At 43.4% G+C, this 19752-nt stretch overlaps 1 protein-coding gene across 1 annotated transcript in view; it reads left to right on the top strand.

Annotated features, from left to right (window-relative positions):
* The window catches only part of LOC121593706 (protein dead ringer-like), a 106895-nt gene that overhangs the window by 21298 nt on the left and 65845 nt on the right, over positions 1-19752 (top strand). The window contains exons 3-5 of the mRNA XM_041916296.1: positions 6351-6508; positions 6577-7097; positions 8194-8294. Of these exons, the coding sequence (XP_041772230.1) occupies positions 6456-6508; positions 6577-7097; positions 8194-8294 (675 nt within the window). The 5' untranslated portion in view covers positions 6351-6455. The remainder of the gene's footprint in view (positions 1-6350; positions 6509-6576; positions 7098-8193; positions 8295-19752) is intronic.

The following is a 19752-nucleotide window of genomic DNA, read 5'->3' as shown; positions in this document are numbered from 1 at the left end:
CATTAACCCCTTTCAAATAGCTGCAATAATCGGTGTTTCTCATTTGGTTAGTTAATTTTCTTTATTTAATAACGATTCGATTCTCTCGCTGTCTTAAGATGAATAAAATAAGTCATAATGTATCATTTAGACTAACTGACAAAACGTGATTCTCTATCGAAACACGACTTGAATGAAATGCAGTATAAAAAGAGTTATTTTCTAGAGCTATGCTACACTAACAAGCTTAACGTGGTTCAACGCACAATGCTGATCTGCCCGAGGTGTATGCAAATGAATGGAAGAAAGATAAAAAAAACACGATGCTCTTCTATAGACAAGTCATAATTATCGTTCATTAGCATGTGCTCCATGCACGAACATGAGCACAGAGCCTCTTCCTAGCCCTGTGCGAGGTGCCGAGAATTCTTTTAGCAAATCATGACCGCCTCTATGCCTCTATGCCGGTGCCTGTGCAGCACCGTGTTCATCCGTGTGTGTGTGTGTGGGAACGGGATAAAATCTTCACATTACATTATCCTGATCATCATCATCATTGCTGTCCGTTTGATCAAGGAAACGGAAAGTTGTGTGTAGGAGCAGCAGAAAACGAATGAATGATAAATAAAAAAAGCTGTACGCTTTGCGTGAATAAGCGAGCAAATATTGATTTTACCCTTACGAATGTATTTATCGTCCGTGAACTCGCTCGCCGGGCCTGGACTGGGATGCATCGAGCGCAATACCGATGCAATACCTTTCGGCCGGACGGAATGACCCCCGCCAGAAACCAACCGACCGGCTGCCGGGTAAAGTCGGACCAAAGTCACACATTGATATTAAAAGGCTCTTGACGGTTGGACGGGTTAGCCGCGGTGAGTCTCAACCCAAGGGGTCGACTTTCTTGTTTGTAATAATGCATTTCAATCCCGCCGTCCTCGTGCGCGCTTGCCTCGTGTCTGTGTGTTTTTTTCACGTCCGAGGATGCTTTATTGTTGTAAGCCATCGCCTAAAGCCCTACCGGCTGGCTGGAGGCTACTTCGTACGGTTGAACTATAAAGCTTTATATCGCACGTAATAAAGCAGGGTCTGCTGAGGTGTGGAAACGGGTGAACCGGGGAGAGTCTTGGGACGGAAGAAGGCATGTTAATCTATGATGGACCACCTAGAAGCAGCAGTGCTCTGGCTGGAAGGATTCTCCAGACTGGATGGTAATACACATTGCAAATGGAAAGCAAAACATCTGCAGTAATCTGGAATAAGCAGCGGCTACGATGCCCTAAGATGACTTCAGCTTGTCACAACACAATGGAGGACTGACACGGGCCAAACATTTTTGCACACTGCACCATGCAACAAAGTAGCTTTCTTGAGTCGTACAGAGGGTTTAATATGTCCGTATGCATCTTTAATCAGTTTCACGACCAAACGCAGGCAAGATGTTAAACATAGACCACCATGTAAGAAGCAATGAAGAGGTGTATGTAGTAGAATCTTTTTTGTTATTATTAATCAAACTCTTTTTTTGCTTGATAAATCAACGGTCAAATTGATTATATAAATAATGCGGTGATGACAATGACACAAGATGCCGGATGTGTGTGTCATCGAAATGAATGGGAAGTACACGAGTTTGATGACGCCACGTTTGTTTGAATAACAAAATCGATGCTTAATAAATTCTCCGCAGAAATTCCTGAGATGTAAATAATCCAAAACCAAAAACTATATTTTAAAAGATGTAATTCCATTTCCAGTGGTTCAAATCAAACCTCGAACGCTTCACAAATGTACTGCCTTGTTTGGCGAACGAATCAATCACTCCACATTCCGGCATCCGCCTCAAAAATTTGATATTTAAGACAAACTGAGAGATAAATGAAACTGTTTGTTATCTTATACGATCCTGAAATCCGATTTGTTTAAGCAATTAATGTATTTCTTACAAAATATTTGTTCAAGCGTGGAATTGAATCACTTTTTCGTTTCCCCCTATTCGACGGTAAAGTAGAGGAAATCTAAACGAGATATCCAAACAAGTGCGAAACACCAAACCGAACTATAAAACCAATAAACAGCGCCCCTGGCCCGGCACTCCTGCCGACGCTCCAGGAGGATTGGCGTCTTTGTTGGCGGGCTTTTATGTTGCCCTCTCGGTATTGCTACGGGATCGGAATCTTCGGGGCATAAATAACACTTGTTGAACTGTTCGGGCTCTAACTTCTTCTAGGTCTAATATTTACATTACATTTTCGGAGCAGCCCGGAGATGATGTGAAGTGGTCAATCCTTTCGTGATGTGTCCATTTTAACGAAAAAAAAAAAACGACATAAACGAACCATCCCTTGTGTCAGCTTTGTCGTTTCGGGATGGGCGAAACATTATTGATCAGTTAAATATAAAGAAATCATAATTTTTCTGGAACATTCTAGGAACCGGTATCATTTACAGAACATTTTTGTTTTGTATTGCGATTAATGTTGTGATTTTCCACATTTTCCACTTTTCAATACTTTTTGTTCATCTTCATAATGCGCATGGTTGTACCATCTTCAACATTCTTTGTTCATTTGCAAGTTTGTCATATTTCATCATACAATACACATGAGAGCGAAAAGTGATTGTACTTGTGTTGATTTTCAAATTTCCTGTTTCCTTCCCTTTGATGATGCACCATGATGTGCCGCGAGTCGGGATGCCATCGTACAGGGCGTGGGTTGATGCCGATGACACGAATCCGTTCAACGAAAGGCTTGTCTTGTGCTTTATTTCTTCCTCCTTTCCACGAAGATCACCCTCGGATCGGTGGGGTAGGAGGAAGTAGTCTCGAATATTAAAGAAAGCGGATAGTGGAGAAGTGTTAAATGATCGACAAAGGGAAGGTGCACCGATTCGGGAGGGTAGAAAAATGTATATCCAAGAAGAAAAATCAAAGCAAATTATGTCTCTTCCTCTCTCAGGGCTGGGGCGTTATTTGCTTAAGAAAAGAATTTCATTACTAAAAAAGGCCGTAAAAAACGTGTGTTCCTTAGAACGTTTGTAGCGTCGCGGAAGCTACAGAGCGCCTCCCAAAAGCTGACATTTCTTCCACGCTGTTCCAAGATCGAAGATCAATTTGCTTTCATATTGTAATGCTATGGAAATTTCACTGCTGCGGCTGCTGCTCACTGTTCTCGAGTGTTCCGACATTCGGATCGTGTGTTTGCGGTAACGTTTTACAAGCATTGTCCAATTGGCTGTGCCGTTGTGGGTGTGTGTGTGAGTGTGTTTTGAGCGTTTTTACATTATTATTTGCCCTTCCTGTCCATTTCAACCCGTTTCCGATCACTAGCGAGTTTCTCGATCAATATCATCCCACCAATGGTGTATCAGGGAAAACGTGAATTTTTATTATCCCACTTCCGCTGTGGCGTCAGAAAGGGTTATTTTGAAGTGCGTCAAACACACGAATCCTCCCATCATCACAACCCGGGGAGGACGCTCCAACGTAAACGTTCGAATGCGGAACGGGGAGGTCGGAAAGTACAGATTCGGCTTCATTTAAATGTCTGTTAAATCAATAAATACAATGCGTCTTCTTTTAACGCCGCTTCCGCTAGATGGTACCAGTTCTCGGCTACGATGAGTCAGGCACGATAAGGTGTGACAGTAGAAGACAAAAAAATGGATAGGGAAGAGAAAATACTCACTGCCCGCTATGTAATGAAACGGAGCATGTTGCTGATCTTGCTGTTCAATGGAAATGGACGCACCCATGTCCGGTAAAGCCCAGATTGGATACGTACGTGTTGCTTTGCGCCATCATCACAGGATTGTTGAGGTGTCGGTTTGTGGGTCTGGACGGTTTTAATGATTTGGTGTAAAATAGGGTATGTTTGCGGTATTAATCATTGGCGAATAGTTTGTCTTCGAGGAGGATGTTATTTTGTGCCGATTTCATTTAATAATTTGTTATTGTTTATGACGGTCTTATCTTTCCAGCCGTGCAAACCCTAAGAAGCAAAGCCGTTACTTCTTAATACAACAATTCTTTTTAGCCTAACGAGTAGACATCATAAGCGAATTATCAATTCAATCATAGCCTATTTTATTTAAGTATTAACTTATTGTACGTTACTCATTTCAGAGTTAGTTTCAGATAGAAGTACACATGTACAGCAGTGGACATAACCACCAATTTTTAAATAAGTCATTCTTGAGAACAATTATGCTTTTATCACACAATGTTTTCCAATATCTTGTAACGCAAACAAATTAGTTTTTATTTTTTATGTTTTTACTTTGATACTTTTTAAATGAGTCTGGTTTAAAAATGGAAAACATTATGCTTAGTAAAGTGATAAATTTTTAAACATAGGAACGGTTCCGTCATGGGTTCAAGCCTAGAATGGAACGTCTCCCCGTAGCAAGGACTGACTATCCGGCTGCGTGGTATTGTTGAATAAGTCTCGAAAGTCGCGATAGGCCGGCATGTCCGTGTAGGACGTTACACCAAAGAGAAAACAATGCTTTGTATAAGAAACGATTTGAACGCGTGTGATTTTACATACCTTAGAGTATAAACTACCACAAATCGAACAAGGAAAGTTAAAGCTCTTAATAGAAATGAAACACATAAGCAAGTGCGTTTAAATTGCTATTATAATCGTACAATTTCGAACAAGTAAATATACATTTAAAATACTTCAACACTGATCCCATCGCAATACAACCCCCGAAAAACTTTTAAACCAGCTCAACGAAACAGTTCTTTGTCACAACATAAAGCGAGAGCTAAAACAGCTTCATCAGCACGCCTCCCATTAACACTCTTGGCTGCTTGATCAAAAGCATCTTGTCATATCGTTCGGCCGCTGTCATCGCAACATTTTCTCTCCCTCTTCTCCTTACTGAGCAATAAATTATTCAATTAGATTCCATCTGCAGCAGGCGTCGAAAGGCGTCCGCGTGTTTCGTAAACAGCAACCTCCATCATCCGGCATGTCGCCGCACTATCAACAGAAACACGTTTCCTTGCAAATTAATATTGTGGTTTTTATTTATTCACCTCTTCACCTAGAGTTGCGCTTTGACCGCACATGACCCGCCGACGATCTAAAGCGATCCCAACCCCTCTCAAAACGACGGGACCCCCAAGGCAAGGGATGGGCATGGGGATGTAATAAAATTCTTAAATGATGCTGGGAATGTTTTCAAACGCCTAGTGTGTCTCTGTCGGTGGTGACACTCGGTAAGCGCCGTGCTTCCATGTGTGTGCCTTAGTGGGCCGCCTATCTCACGCCCGCCCCCACCCCGGCGTCATTCCTCGTCCGGAATCAAAATGTTGTTAAGTGTTAAATAAATCGCTCCCACCTTGCCCCATGACGCTTTTCTTCCCCGCAGGCTGGGTACACGCATAAGAAGGTACACGCTTTCTCTCACACCTAATGCGAGTTTCCCTGCCTCCTAGCGAGCGCATCCGGCAGCGAAAGAAGGGAGCGTAAATATTACATCAATTTCATTAATTTGACAGTTTAATATCAGTCCAAATCCACTGGCTTATAAAAGTGGCTATAAAAGTGCTACCGACGCGTTGTATTTTATTTTTATCGGTCGGCAGTTTGTGGATCGGGCGCTCCCGCTCAGTGGGCACGAGGGTACGACGATCTAGCTGATTGGCTAGATATAGGAAACGGTAGAGTAGCGGCTAATCTCGGTAGCAAATCTCGTCGCCTTTACTTCGGTCAGCAGTCCTGTGCTCCTGGTTCCCGGGTGTGTTGATCTCTTCCGCGAAGTGTGTGTGCGGGTTCGTTTTTTTTTAAACTGGTACCACACGTTCCGTGGGTGCCAGTGACGACGCTAACCAGACGGTAGATCGCGACCCAACACCGGCGACAATGTATCAAAACGAGTGTTAAATATATGGACGTGTCGGTTAATCTTGTCGGGACAGTTGTTGTGTCAGCGTCAGCAGAACGTCGTTGGGGATGCAGCAACGCATCGGCAGAGCAGGCCAGTTTTCCCACATGTCTCGATCATCACGACGCTTTTCTCAATCTCGATCGTTTCGCCGATATGGGAGGGAGTTGTTCAGAACGGAGGGGTTTATTTTTCCTCTGGTATGCTATGATCTGTCGTGCTGTACATAATTAATTGTTTTCTGTCCTTTTTTCACCTTCTCCGGTAGTGGGGAATCTTCCGTTTTATACTAAGGGAGTGTTACCGCATAATATTGGTAGGATGATGTTTATATGCTGATATATTACAATAATAGCTTTGGCGTACTTAAAAACCCTACAGTGTTTATTTTCATGCATCAGAAACTTTTGTTATCGTTTGCCCGCTTCCCTGTATTTAATGCATTTTTTTCATCGCTTCCATTCTTCCCACAGTCCCACACGGCAGACGAACACTCCGATCGCGAGACGGATCCCGGTCGGGACGGTGAGTCGAGCGACGAGGGCGTTAATGTGAATCGCCCGTCGCCGGACGCAAAGATGACATCCGGCATGGAGTTTGGCAGAAGTCCAGACCATCACTCGGAGCTAAGGTAAGCGCGATTGACCGGTTCTAATTAGGAGTGTATTAATTTGTACCGAAAAATTCTTTCCCCCATAGCCAGGCAACAGCCGCTGCAGCAGCGGCAGCCGCAGCAGCAGCCGCAGCCGCTCAGTTCGGGGCCAACCATCCGCTGGGCGTGCTGAGCAATCTGACGGCGCTCAACATGAACGTACCGGGACTGTCCGGGCTGGCGTCGGGGCTGGCTGCGGGACACCATGGGGACGTGCTCGAAAAGCTGAAGATGCAGGTGCGCGACATGAAGGTGGGCGCACTGATGGGCGAACAAATGGCGGCTGACTTTGCCGCGCTCCATGCTGCCTCGTCGCCGTTCGGGGCAGCTCTCGCCGCCAGCACTGCTAACGGAGCCGGCAACGGCATGGGCATGTTCGGTTCCGGTAGAGATGAAGCACGGGGTGGAAGTGGTGGGAGTGGTTCTAGTGGTGGTTCTATGAATGTTGGCAGCGGTGGAGGAGGAGGAGGAGGTGGAGCTGCTGGAGGAGGTTCACAATCGCAGACGGGGCCACAGAATGGGAGCAATTTTTCCTTCACCCTTCCGAATGCACCGATCAGCAAGGATGGTAAGAAGTTTCTTTTATGAAATTTTATTGATGTTTTTCTTATGATGCATTAAAAAAATAATAAAAAAACATTTACTTTAATCATGTATTCTTTTAAATCACAGAGCTTCTAGACTTCAAAATGACACAAAAGTTGAATTTAATCGAACATCATGTTAATCCTTTGAAGAATCTAGAAGTCGTATTGTATGATGTATTGAAAGCTAAGACTACATTAGAAACATAAAAATTTGGATTTTAGGTCGATTTAGACCTTGCGTGAAAGTGAATGCGAATTTTTAATTTTTATATAAAAAATAATAAAAAATAATAAATATTTATCGGAATATAGCCTATCATACACGAGAACAAATGATATTCTATTTATATTTAGACTGTAAAACATATTGAATTAATAAATTTAATGCATTTCCCTGAAATTCACCTCTGACCACTATTTTTTCACCGTGAATAAAGCGGGGAATCACAAGGAAATCCATGTAATTTATTAATTAAATATGTTAACATCCTTTCTATGTTAATATGTTCATATATAATGTTGGGAATTTAATATCCTTTCTTTTGGTGTACGATAAGCCCTAGTCTGATTCATATTTAATGAAATATAGCAGAAAACCCCATAATTTCAGAACTCAGTACATGAACTGTAATCCGGGCTTTAGATGGAAACTTAATGATACGATTGATGGATTCATTGATGTAAACGTGATGATGCCTCTGAAAGATTTTCCCTTTTTTTAAATCATCTGCGAATGAGATATTAAATCTCTTTTTTCTTTTTGTCTTTTTTCATCATCCTTCTACCAAAATCATCCAAGTAATATCCAATAAAAGAATTGTTGTTTCCTTGCCATTCTTGTAGCAGTTCCAAAACTAAATGTTAAATAAATATATATTTAATACTCATAAATTCAATATAAAAAGTAACCAAAACAAGTTGTAAAGAAGCTCGCTACACGATAAAATTTGCTTCCATATGAAGCATCACGTCCATACTTTCATAAACCGGATGTCATCGCAGAGACACAAACAAATTGTTGCACGGAACCCGTGGTATTGAAATCGCATTTCTCTTTCCAATTTTTAATCACCCCAGGCAATCCCGGTTCCAATTCGTCAACCTCGAGTGAAACGTCGAACTCGTCGCAACAAAACAACGGCTGGAGCTTCGAGGAGCAATTCAAACAAGTACGACAGGTAAGTCGCCATCCGAAGGGAATGCGTTACGGAACACGGGAGCCCGTATCCAACCAGAAGCAGCACCAGCAGCAGCACCACGTTTATAAATGCGAGGCGTCCTTTGCGGCCCACATTTGTGGCGTCGATTTGACGTCGAGGGACAGGGCTCAAAGTCCCGCGGAAAGGGATCGTAATTTCTCAAACCCTTCTCCCGTGTCTCCCGTGTTGGGTCGTAATTTTGCAATCAAAAGATTGCATGTTTTATAGCGTGCACCACGAGGCTGGCCCGTGCTGCTAGGTGCTAGCCCGTTTGGTTACGTTTTATTTATTGCCTTCGTTTGGACTGCCAGTCGGCCAGGCGGTTTGCACTTCCTCGAGTGCAAAATGACGCTCGAGCCGTCGAGAGGAGCAATCCACCGCAGCATCAATATTTATGGTTACAATCATTCATGATGTTTACAATTTTAATTAACTATTAATGCAACGATAAATACGCAACGGTAGTGGATGGATCGTTCAACGCTGTTCATTCAACGGAGCACTGAAATGTTGTGGAATTAGTGTTTTCGATTTGGAATTGCAATCTGGGGAGACTGGAAGGGTGATCATTTTAACACTCGTTATAATTTCGAAACGTCAAATCACAGCAAAGCGAGGTGGTGCAAACAATTCGTTCAAAATTGCCATTAGTTGTAAAACAAAACACATTTTTGCAGCAAAAGCTTGTATGGCAATTAAACACAAAAGCTACAATCTTCTCTCTCTCTCTCTCTCTCTCTCTCTCTCTCTCTCTCACCTGTCGTTCGTCTGTTCAAATGCACAATCCACTTACCTGTTGCTATAAATGCAATTTCTAATCAAAGAAAGGCATCTCAGCGCTTAGTGCTAGATACACAGACCCACTCTACAGGTGAAGTGCTGGTCACATGTTTGTTCGGGCAAGATAATTTACATCCATAACATGCTGATTAATTGCCGATTCAGAGTCAATAGCACGTTTCTATTAATTAATACTCGCCATCATCATCATACGTGTGGTGTCAAGTGCTGTGCGCACGGGAAAGATGACCATTGCCATCATCAAGTGGCGGAGACGCGTTAGTGCAGTGTGCAGTTTGCAGCCAGTATTGGCTGCATTATGTACACGGTCGGTTACCATTACGTATGCTTCCGTTCCGTGTGGATGGTACATCTACTTGCCTCTATTTCAACACTCCGAAGGTTGGTTTTTTGTCATCCATTTTATTGCCGTTGTCATGGGGATGAATATTCATTTTCCGTGCAAACGGTAGGAGCCGTAGGCTGGCGTAGATGATAACTGGCGGCGGAAAACTGTACGATCGTCAGAAGAGCTCATCAGAGCTGCGTGCTATTGCAATTGGTCGTCGTACACTCTGCTCTGCGGTGTGATGCATTTTAGCGCAGAGCTCGTATTAAGTGTGTGATTTCTCTATTTGCTTGAGCTAAAATCCGTGTGTGAGGTTCGATGAAAGGGCACTTTGTAAGGAACGGCAGTTTGGAGACGTGTCTGTTGGCTTTATTTTGCCAATAAAAGTCGGTTTTATTTTGCGCGACTATGCAGCACGTACTCAGGAAAAGATTCAACTTGCTGGAACATTGTTAGTGGGTTAGGTTAGGTAAGGTTAGGCAAAGCTTACAGCGCTAGGGTCAGTATGACAGTTGAGAACTACATTATCAATCGTTTTAGGCTAGATTTAATAGGTGCCTAATTTTTTATTCACAGCACGATTTGTTTTTCGTAATGTATTTTATCTGGCGTAAGTTAAAATCAAATAATTCAAAAAGATTTGAGACTAGCTTTAAATAATTCGAATGAAAAGACAAAAAACTTGTTTGATAAGATACAAAAACTAATACATTAAGTTATCAAACGAATTACGTTTTATGTATAATAATATCACCAAATGGCTTTAGGATATGGATTTATGAAACCCATCTCTGTAATTCAATTAAATGCATCTGCATGTTCCGTTATGACGAAGCAACCATAAACTGTTTGTCGTGTTCATTATTATGTTCATGGTTTTATAGCCCCCAACTGGCGTGATTGTTTTCCTTTTCTTCTTGCGGCCACGCTTCCCCTTTCGTAAACCAACAGTGTGCCCGCGAAGTCTCAAATCCGACCGTGAAGAAAAGTATTGAACCGACCGGCGACGATCGCTCGGCGTACCCCCTGCAGTAACGAAATTGTGTACAGTAATTTGATATAAATTTTCACATCGAACGAGCGGGGACGAAACATTGAGCCTGGTGTCCCGTGTTTGTCCCGACCCTGCTGTTTGGTTACACCGCGTGTACGTGTATTTCTTTATGCATACATCTACGCTTCATTCCACCGTCCATCATTGGGCGATGAAACCGCCTAGGCCCAAGTGTGGGTCCTTCGATCGCGTTGTGTCGTTGTTGCGGCCACATTTACGGCTCGTCCATCAACTTCGTCGCGGGCACTGTATTCGATATTATTATTTTCATGCTTTTACTAATCGATTTGCTGTCTCCTTTCCGGTTGCTTGCATGCCCTAGATGACGGTTCTACCAACCCTCTGCCGGGTGACAGACATGCTGAGGGCGGGGGCTGAAGTAAAGTCTTCGCGATATTGTAGTTGATCAGATGTCCATAAATAGCTCTATGGTTCCGTGTGATTGTTTCGTTTAGAGTCGAATTGCTGAGAAAACGTTGTACACAGGGAATATGCGATCCATTGAGGTCGATCTTTGCTTACTGGTGTATCCAGAGCGATGTGAATCAACGAAAAAAAAATCATGTTCATTTAAACAGAGTGGTCCAACAACTGTTTGAAGTTTAAAAAATTGGGTTTTGTGTATAAATAATCTCATGAGTACTAATTGAATTTCTCAGTAAATTAATATCATGTATTATTTTGCAATTTGATTTTTTTTTCTTTTAAATATCCCTACACCGTGTGTGTTGATAGTTGCTTCACCGAGCTGCAAGATTGCAAATATTCACAATCGAATCCCGTGCCTACCCATATGAGGTGTTGGAAAATTTGTCGAGCATGTCCACCGGCGGTCATGTTTGCGTTCTGTCTGACACGCCGCCAGCACCAACGCTGACACGGTATGGCACCGTGTGACACCCGACCATCCGGGTGAAGCATCGATTGAGCATCTCAATGAGTCAACCTAAAGCGCTCCGCATTGATGGTAGATGAAGCGAATAAAACAGTCGGTAAAGAGAACGGAGCAGTTCGTTTGTTTGCCGTTCGTCTTCATGCCGGACCGCAGATCAGAGCGCGTGATGGGACGCGCGTATGACGCGGCAATATAATTTGACATAATGTCACGTTCGTCTAATTAAATTAGCTTCGAAGTCAAACGAATCGAAACCGAACACAATATTGCAGGAATAAGGAATCTCCTGGTTGCAAACGGAGATAGATGAACAAAGTATGGACGCGATGTTTCAGTCCTTGTAGATGTTGCTGGCAAGATGTTGTTGACTTGGGATTTAAGTTTGAGCCTGAGATCATTGTTCGATCGATTTCAGGATCGTTCATATGGATTACACATATTGTTGCATTTGACCTTACATAAAATTATTTGATAATGTTTTACAAAGCGTATAACAATAACAATGTCTCAGATCTAAGAAATTTAACCGATGTTTAGTTTTAATATTTCGATCTTTGATATCGATTTTTCGATGAAGATATTTATCATAACAATATGACAACTTATTGCAAATCAACATATAGCTCAAAATTTCAAAGGATGCATTTCCTCCCCAAAGCAAACCCGTAACGAGCGCGTGAGTTGTGCATTAAGATGAGGTAACGCTTCTCCAATTGCCTTCCACCACCATTGGACGAGATTAAGTGATCAGAGTGCAAAGGAAAATGAATCCATCGCTCATGGCATCCCAAGGAAAACTAAAACTAAAACGGGTTTGATTAGTATTCAGCGGTTAAAACCGACTTGCGATGTATGTACGAGTGCATCAGTGTGTGTGTGTGTATGTGTGTGTGCATTTTGAATAGGCAGTCCGCTTGCCAAACACATCGCTTCACACTGCACTGAAATTGAAACCGAAAAATGGAAGTCTAATTGTGTGCCTCCGCGTGCGCCGAGCGCGGCGAAACAGCGATGAAAGTCCGTCGAAGGTCCTGTCGTGACTGCTGCGAATGGGTAGAGGCAGAGTGGGGCGGGATGGCTTTCATTACGGAATGCACCACTCACCACTCGCACAGCCGATGCACCGGTATCGCGTATGTTCATTATTTTGCAGTTGTAATATATGCCGATGCATTTGTCTTTTAGTCACATTTCAATTTCGTCGGCAAAGCGCTGATTCTCTCTTTTGGTACTGGGCACGGGTGCTCTCTGTCTAGCACGGTGCTGCGGGCCGTCAGAGCGGGTCGGTTTGTTGGCAGACGTTCTATGTTCCGCAGCATACAACATAGTTGATCGTGCGTTCGGGACTAGAGGGGGTGTCACGGCATGGCGTTGAAATGCCTTCCGGATGCGTTTTCTAGGATGCGCATGCTTATGAATACGACCGAGCAATGGCGAAGGCTACCCAGCACGGTGTCTCCACTCAATGTGCTTGCAATGTAATACACTCTATGTCGAGGGGAATTGCGCAACATATTCATCTATGTTGATGAATCGAGCGTTAGGTCGATTAAAGGAACAGGAGATATATTTTCAAAATATCTCGATTAGCTGAGCTGTTCGTTTACGCTTTAAAAAGTCTGTGAAAGGTTAGTTTTTTCTTCGTTGTAAAATAATAAACAATAGTTAGCATTCCATTTGATCAATTCTTTCGTAACCTTTGTATATAGATTGCTTGCTTCGCCGTTTTCTACACTGACAGGTTCAACGATACTCATCATCCAATGACAGCTACATTAGGATGTGTGTGTTTTTTTCTTGCTCCACTACTCAACTCGGTTGATTCTGTTGGTGAATAATTTCTGCGAGATGAAATCCATCCTGCAATCTTTCACCTTCTTGGCTGAAACGCGCCGGCTGTTTTTATTCGAAACCAGCGTCATTTCGTAGGATCGTTCGGAGGGGCCTTCTTGTTCCTGGGCCATTCGTTGTCGTTGTTTGCTGCGAGGTAAAAATAGCTTCCAATGCAGCCCCGCGTGCATGATACGATCAGTTCGCACAAGAATTCTTCTGCATGGGGTTGACACGGTAACTGTTGCTCTAATCGGTTGGGTTCGTTCGGCTGTTAATTGAAGCAGAACAACGATTTAGTTTGATTTCTGTCAATATTTTCTCCACGCGATCCATCCCGTCGCTTCCATCCCGTCGAGATGAGAGAGTTCAGATCGCTTCAGATGGAGTCCAGAGTTCAAGGTCTGTTTCTTGAAACATACATAAAAAAGGAAAAAAAAACGAAACGCCCGTCTTCGATCTATAAGAAGGAAATTAATTGGTTAGTCATGAAACGTTTCATTCACGATTTTTTCCTCTACCTGAGTTTCTCCCGACACGTCAAACGTTTGGCTGATTTGGATTTGAAAACGTTGCTTCCATCCTGGAGTGGCAGTCTTAGGATACTAAACATTGGGCCGGCAGCACGACGAATGAATGATGGAATGATCGTCTTCGATCAGCTCTCCTCTAGCGATGGGAGTTATGATAATTTTCCTAAATTATTTCATCCTTCACTTTCTCAACGAACCGCTTTAGGTGGGGTAAGCTGTAAGGGGTACTGTTATTGGCAGGGAGTGAGGGAGAGTTTTTCGAGACAGGTTTTTCTTTCCTATGGTCTATAGTTGGTCTTTTTCCATAAAATAACATAAAAGAGCTCATGCGCCAGCCTCGCCACCGCACACTGGCGAGAGGGAGGGAAACAGTATGAGCGAGGTGTTGGAAAGTATTCAAATTATATTAAATAAGCTTATCACGAAAGCTTCTGTATTTGGAGCTTAGCGTTTTCGATCGGACATCGTGTTGTTTAGGGCTTCTCTTCGTGGCTTGTTTCGCATCTTCGCGCCGTCTCCGTGTCGTTGCATGCCGGGGGGCATCCTTCGGACATCCTTCCTGCGAGGCAGAAGAATTAACTCAGCGCTCAACTGCTGCAGCCGGGAGTGCAAGTGCAGCCTGCTTCCACGAGCACGAGGGAATGAAGGGAATGAACCAAACTGCTCCACAGCCTTCGCCGGTGTGCGGTTATGCAGAAAATTGTTATCACATGCGTGAGCATAATGATGCGATTCCGGTTGCGATTGTGCATTCGGGAGCTGGGAAATAATATATTTTAAAGATATCCGCTTGAGCACCGCTGCATCGGGATCGCGCTGGGCTGTCGGATGTGCAAAGCGGAGACGCGACGGAAAAGGGAGCAACAAAAGGCTGTGGCTGTAACTGGTCGGCCCTGGCTGGGCCTTCCATCCTTTCGGCAAGATTGATTGGTCAATTTGTTGTTCGAGCTGGCTACTGCAGAACGCAGGAACGCGCAGAATTGCCGTGAGGTAGAGACTGCTTCGACGCATTGTGGATTTTTGGGGCAGCTGATGCATGCAAATTAATTTTCAACATCGTTGGATGTGAAATTCGAACCGAAAACTGCAGCAATCTTGTTAATTTATCATTTTGAAAGTGTGTATCTTGGGCAAAAGAAATATAGCGTGTACACCGTGTGTACCGAATTCGAATCCTACAAGGTTACATTCCCTATCGCAGGCAGGTAGGATAGGTTTGCAAAGATTTGCGAACGTTCGATGTTTCATTGAGTAAAAGCCGCAATCGAACCTTGTTGCACTTAGCATTGTGCTATTATTTTAGAACAGACCGGTTAAATCGGCAGTACCGTTGGAACGAAATTCTTCGGCAGATTAACAGGCAGCCGAATGTGATACGCAAAACAAGGCATAGGCTGCTGCGCAGCAAATTATCATCAATGTAACGAGCCGATCGTTAAGCAACATACTAGAGATGGAATAATGATGTTGCTGGTTGCAGAATAGCATCATTCAGAGCGTTCTTTGGAATGTAGAATCAATATACTAATTGAGTTAACACGTTTGCGGGCCTAGTGCAAAGCTTTGCGAGCCATATTTATGAATGCGCTTAACTACTGTGTGTGCTCTCTCAGTGTCCCGATTGGTAAAATTTAGCCCAGGATTTTGTTGCTATGCAGTAAATTATTTAATCTGTTTCACTTTAGTTTTTAAAACATTTTTATTGCACTGGAGGAAGTTCTCGGTAGCATTTCATAAATAAATTTATTTATTTCTTTAATCACTTACATGTTTGTCTTACCCTCTTAAGGCTAAGACAAACGGAATACTTAATTGCTATCCTACACCTAATCCCTAACTTATTGCCCTAACATATGCCTTGATCCGGTGTCGCAAGAATGTAAAATTACTAAAATACTCTCTTTAAATGCGTTGGTAGTTAAATTAAAATCAAAGTGATTAGACCATGTATTTATTTATTTATTTACTCCATTAATTGCATCTAGCTTCCGCAGCCTTCAACAATACAACGCTTATAGACACTCAGGATCATTAAACATACGGCTAGATTTAAGTATAAAACTTAAAGTCTTGTTTGTTTTGGTAATAATAGCGTCAAAATATTGATCTAGGCTAAGATGAGAGTCTAACAGTACACGTTAATCGCAAAAATAATAATAATTTAATTCGCAATAATTGAATTGCCTTATCATAGCTAGTAACGGTTTGTTGTATCCATATGAGGTACGCCTTTTCTCACCAACAAGGAAGTTAGGAGAGAGGTCTCGAAGGCGCGTATATGTTGATCTTCTTTAATAAATAAAGGACGTTTAATTCGTTGTTTAATATTTTAGCAACAAATACACATACGTTTACCTTCAAACGGTGTTCGAGTGTGTGTAGGCCAAGTAGAAGGCAAAGCGAGCGATAATTTGGCATGGTGGTAGGTCCTCTGAATTGGTCGCATTTTAAAGCAAGTTTTGTAAACTTCCGTTGTATTGCTTCTATTCTTCCTCTATTCTGTTAATGCAGTACTCCACACACGAGCGCACAAGACAAGTAAACAACGACTTAAGACATAAGACATCACTACATTCACGGAATTGTCGAAAGATAAAACCTAGCATCTTGTATGCCTTATATGAGCTCAATAATTGATTAAGTTATGTATGATGTCAGCTGTCTGTTTTAAGGCCATGCGTTATGTCGAAGATTAAGTGAAACACGTGGTTTTATAGTAGACTATCATTTACTTATAGTAAAGTCATTTTCGATATGCGATGACGTGATTGATGTGGTCAGTCCCTCAGCCTCTTGGAGGTTTTTTTGGTGAGGCATCCTCATTCATGTGGTACTAGAAATAACCCATAAGCACTACTGCGTATGGAGTTGGCTACAATTTCACAAATTGTAATGCAAACTTGTAAAAGCTTATTTATTCAGAACAATGTTTATTATCTACACCTGCAGAATCAGTAAATTTACATACCTTCGCTCCATACTAAGCAAGTTTCAAGAAGAAAAACAAACAAATTTCTCAAGCTTTTCACCAAGCAGCTACCCAAATCAATGCGGCAATATTTCAACGCTATTTACGATGCCGCCACACTTTTTTCGGTCATGATTATCCACCTTCACCCAATGACATTTACCGCGCCGAGACCACACAGTGCCCTTTGTCAGCGCCAAACGAATATGCACCAAATCCTGCTTCAAAATTAGCGAAAACCATTTCGCCCCCCATCCCACATTCACCCATCATAAAGTATTGCAGTTTAATGTGCAGCTCGCTAGCCTGCTGCAAACCGTTTTCTCAAGGAATTCGCTTAGATGTTTGCCGGTTTTTCGCCGGTGGTCCCTCGCTTTCGCAAAATCCCATCGACGAGTGGAAGTGTGAATTGGCGTACGTTTCACGAGCGATGATTTGTGTCCGTGCGCCCGATCATCGGGAGCGCTCGCTCGTGCAGGTCGGATTAGGCATTGGCGCGTGGGGAGAGGGATCAGGGCACTTCAACCGAACCTCTAGTACGTGTGTGTGTGCGAAGTGGCTTGAACGATGCACCAACGATCCCGCCAGCCCATTCTCACACGCCGTGCGGGACTGCAATGCGGGAATGTAGAAGTGCAGCACGGTCCCAGACAAGAGCGAATGCGGGAGGTGCCTTTTGCTCGTTTGTGGCAGATTAATTTGCTGATAGACGTTTTATAGTGTTTTACATGATGTGCATTACTCTTTTTCGCGCCCTTGTTCGGTGCATTTATCATGATCGCTGGCAGGGTCGCTCCGGCGTCTCCAGCGGGTGGATACAACCATGCGCTCTAAAGGTGCTCCGTAGATGGCGGGACAGAAATGAGAAAACGATGTATATCCAAGAGAATGCTAATTTCGCTCTGCTTCAGGTTAGCCACATGCACCAGAGGATATACAGTTTGCATCTCCAGTGTGCGTGTATATGTGTGGGTGCATGCATTTCTTCTCGCCGGTGTGCTGAACTCGTACAGTCTTGTGGGCTTTGCGTGACTGGTGGCAGGAGGCAACCCTTCCATTCGGTTGCATGTTCAGCGTGATTGCAATGACACGACGTAGGCATTAATTTAGAAGGGCTTTTTTTAAATGTATCATAATCAAATGCTTGATATGTATGAACATGTTTAAGCTAGATATTATGTGATATTGAACAATGTTGCATATAGTACAACTATTAGATATAATAAGAACTTATAGTTGTTTAGTAAAATTGCTGCGTAATATAGTACCGCGCTTGAATTTGCAATATTGCATCTATAGGTTGTTGTAATTTTTTTAGCATTGTACATGACAGACGAATTATCTGTCTATCTATCATACCCGCATCGCCCCAAACCTCGCGTTGAAATGTAGCTAGTTTGCGTACTTTGTGACAAAACGTTTCGCATCATCGTCTGATTGTTGCATTTGTATAATTTTAACAAATTGAGTGTCATTTCGCTTGTTTGCGTTAGATACTGGTACCAAACGATCGTTTCATCTTGCACCTAGCAAGTTTCATCATGCCCGATGTGTTACAATTATGCTTCCAATTCGATATTCCTGTTCGATGTGGGCTGCAGCGTGTTGCAGAGAGTGTTGAGTTCAAAGATTAAGCGCTTCAAATCACTCATGTAATGAATCGTTCCTTCGTCTCGTATTCACCAGGCACCAGTCAGTAAAGCATGAAGCAGAGAGGAGCTGTTTTGGGATCGCTGTGAAAAATTGTGGTCGTATTATGTGTAATATAAATTTTATTTCCTTTTTTGTTTGTTGCTTTACGCTGTACCCACAGCACACACCACTACAATGTAACCGCAGTAAAGTCGCAGTGTCTTCGCGCCCCGCTAAAGAGCGCAACATAAAGGCAGCAAAAAAACGTACACCATTAATGTGAACCCGCGCTACAAATTGAATGAAAATGGAACTCTTTTAATAGAGTCAACAGGCACGAAAGGGTGTGAAAATGCAGGAACGACCGAACCGTTGGTGTCGCATCTTTGGAGCTTTATTCAAATCCTCCCTATCCATTTAGCAAACCACACAGCCAGCCGCACTGGCATGAATGAACTCGCTTCGCTCTTCCGTTCACACACCGGCTGTTGGTCGACCCGGTGCCCTGTCACTAGCGCTCCGCGGGAATCTCGCGCCTCCTCGCGCCTGCCACCGGAACGGATTGATCGACGAGGATTAAAAGACGTGAGAGACGATCTTTCATATTCTGTGGCTCCTTTCCACACCCTCACCACTCGCATGGCCGTGTGTTTTGTTTTGTTTGACAAAACGTTTCGCTGATGAATGGTGCCCGGCAATCTGCGGGTGGGATTATATACATACGTTTGCTTCGCACGTTCACCTGCACAGCGCTGGGGAGCGCAATAGGTTGCAGCAGTCCAGCGGAGGGCAGGAACGATCGGCAAAAGGCTTCTTGTGACTCCCACGGGCCCGATCGCCTGAATGGCGTCCGTTTGTGTGCTCGGAGTGTGGTAATTATTTAATGCCCAGTGCCTCACATGCTGTTTTGTGGAAATTGATACATCAACAAACCTGGCCGGAGAGTGGCGAGCAGCACTGGCAGCGAGGCAAAGTGGAAAGCGATTGGTAGAAAGTAAGATTATGGCAGTATTTAATATTAATGCTCTCGTCACCGACGTCAGCGAGTTCGTCGACGATGGGCGCGTGCGGGCGGGTGGCTTTTGCCTCATCCCCACCAGACGCCGGGTGGTGTAATTATTTTCTATTTTCAAATTATATTCAAAATGCACCCATTTCTTACGCGAGGCACAAAATTTGTTCGGTCCTCAGTTACCCTGCATCATCTCAGTCCTGCTTTTCCCTCCCCGAATCTCTACTCCCGTCCCCCGTTCGGTTCGTCTCGTTCAACGCAACCTGGAATCGTTCACCGTAGCCCATTGTTGCGGCCATCCCAGGATCTCGGTGGTGACGAGCGAACGAGCGAGCGGACGGGCGGACCGGCGAAATGATGAACCGATGACGCTGAATACGAGAT

This window comes from Anopheles merus, chromosome 2L, assembly GCF_017562075.2.
Source record: "Anopheles merus strain MAF chromosome 2L, AmerM5.1, whole genome shotgun sequence".
NCBI classification, from domain to species: domain Eukaryota; kingdom Metazoa; phylum Arthropoda; class Insecta; order Diptera; family Culicidae; genus Anopheles; species Anopheles merus.
Note: the sequence above shows the minus strand (reverse complement) of the source record. Positions and strands in the feature narration are given on the sequence as shown.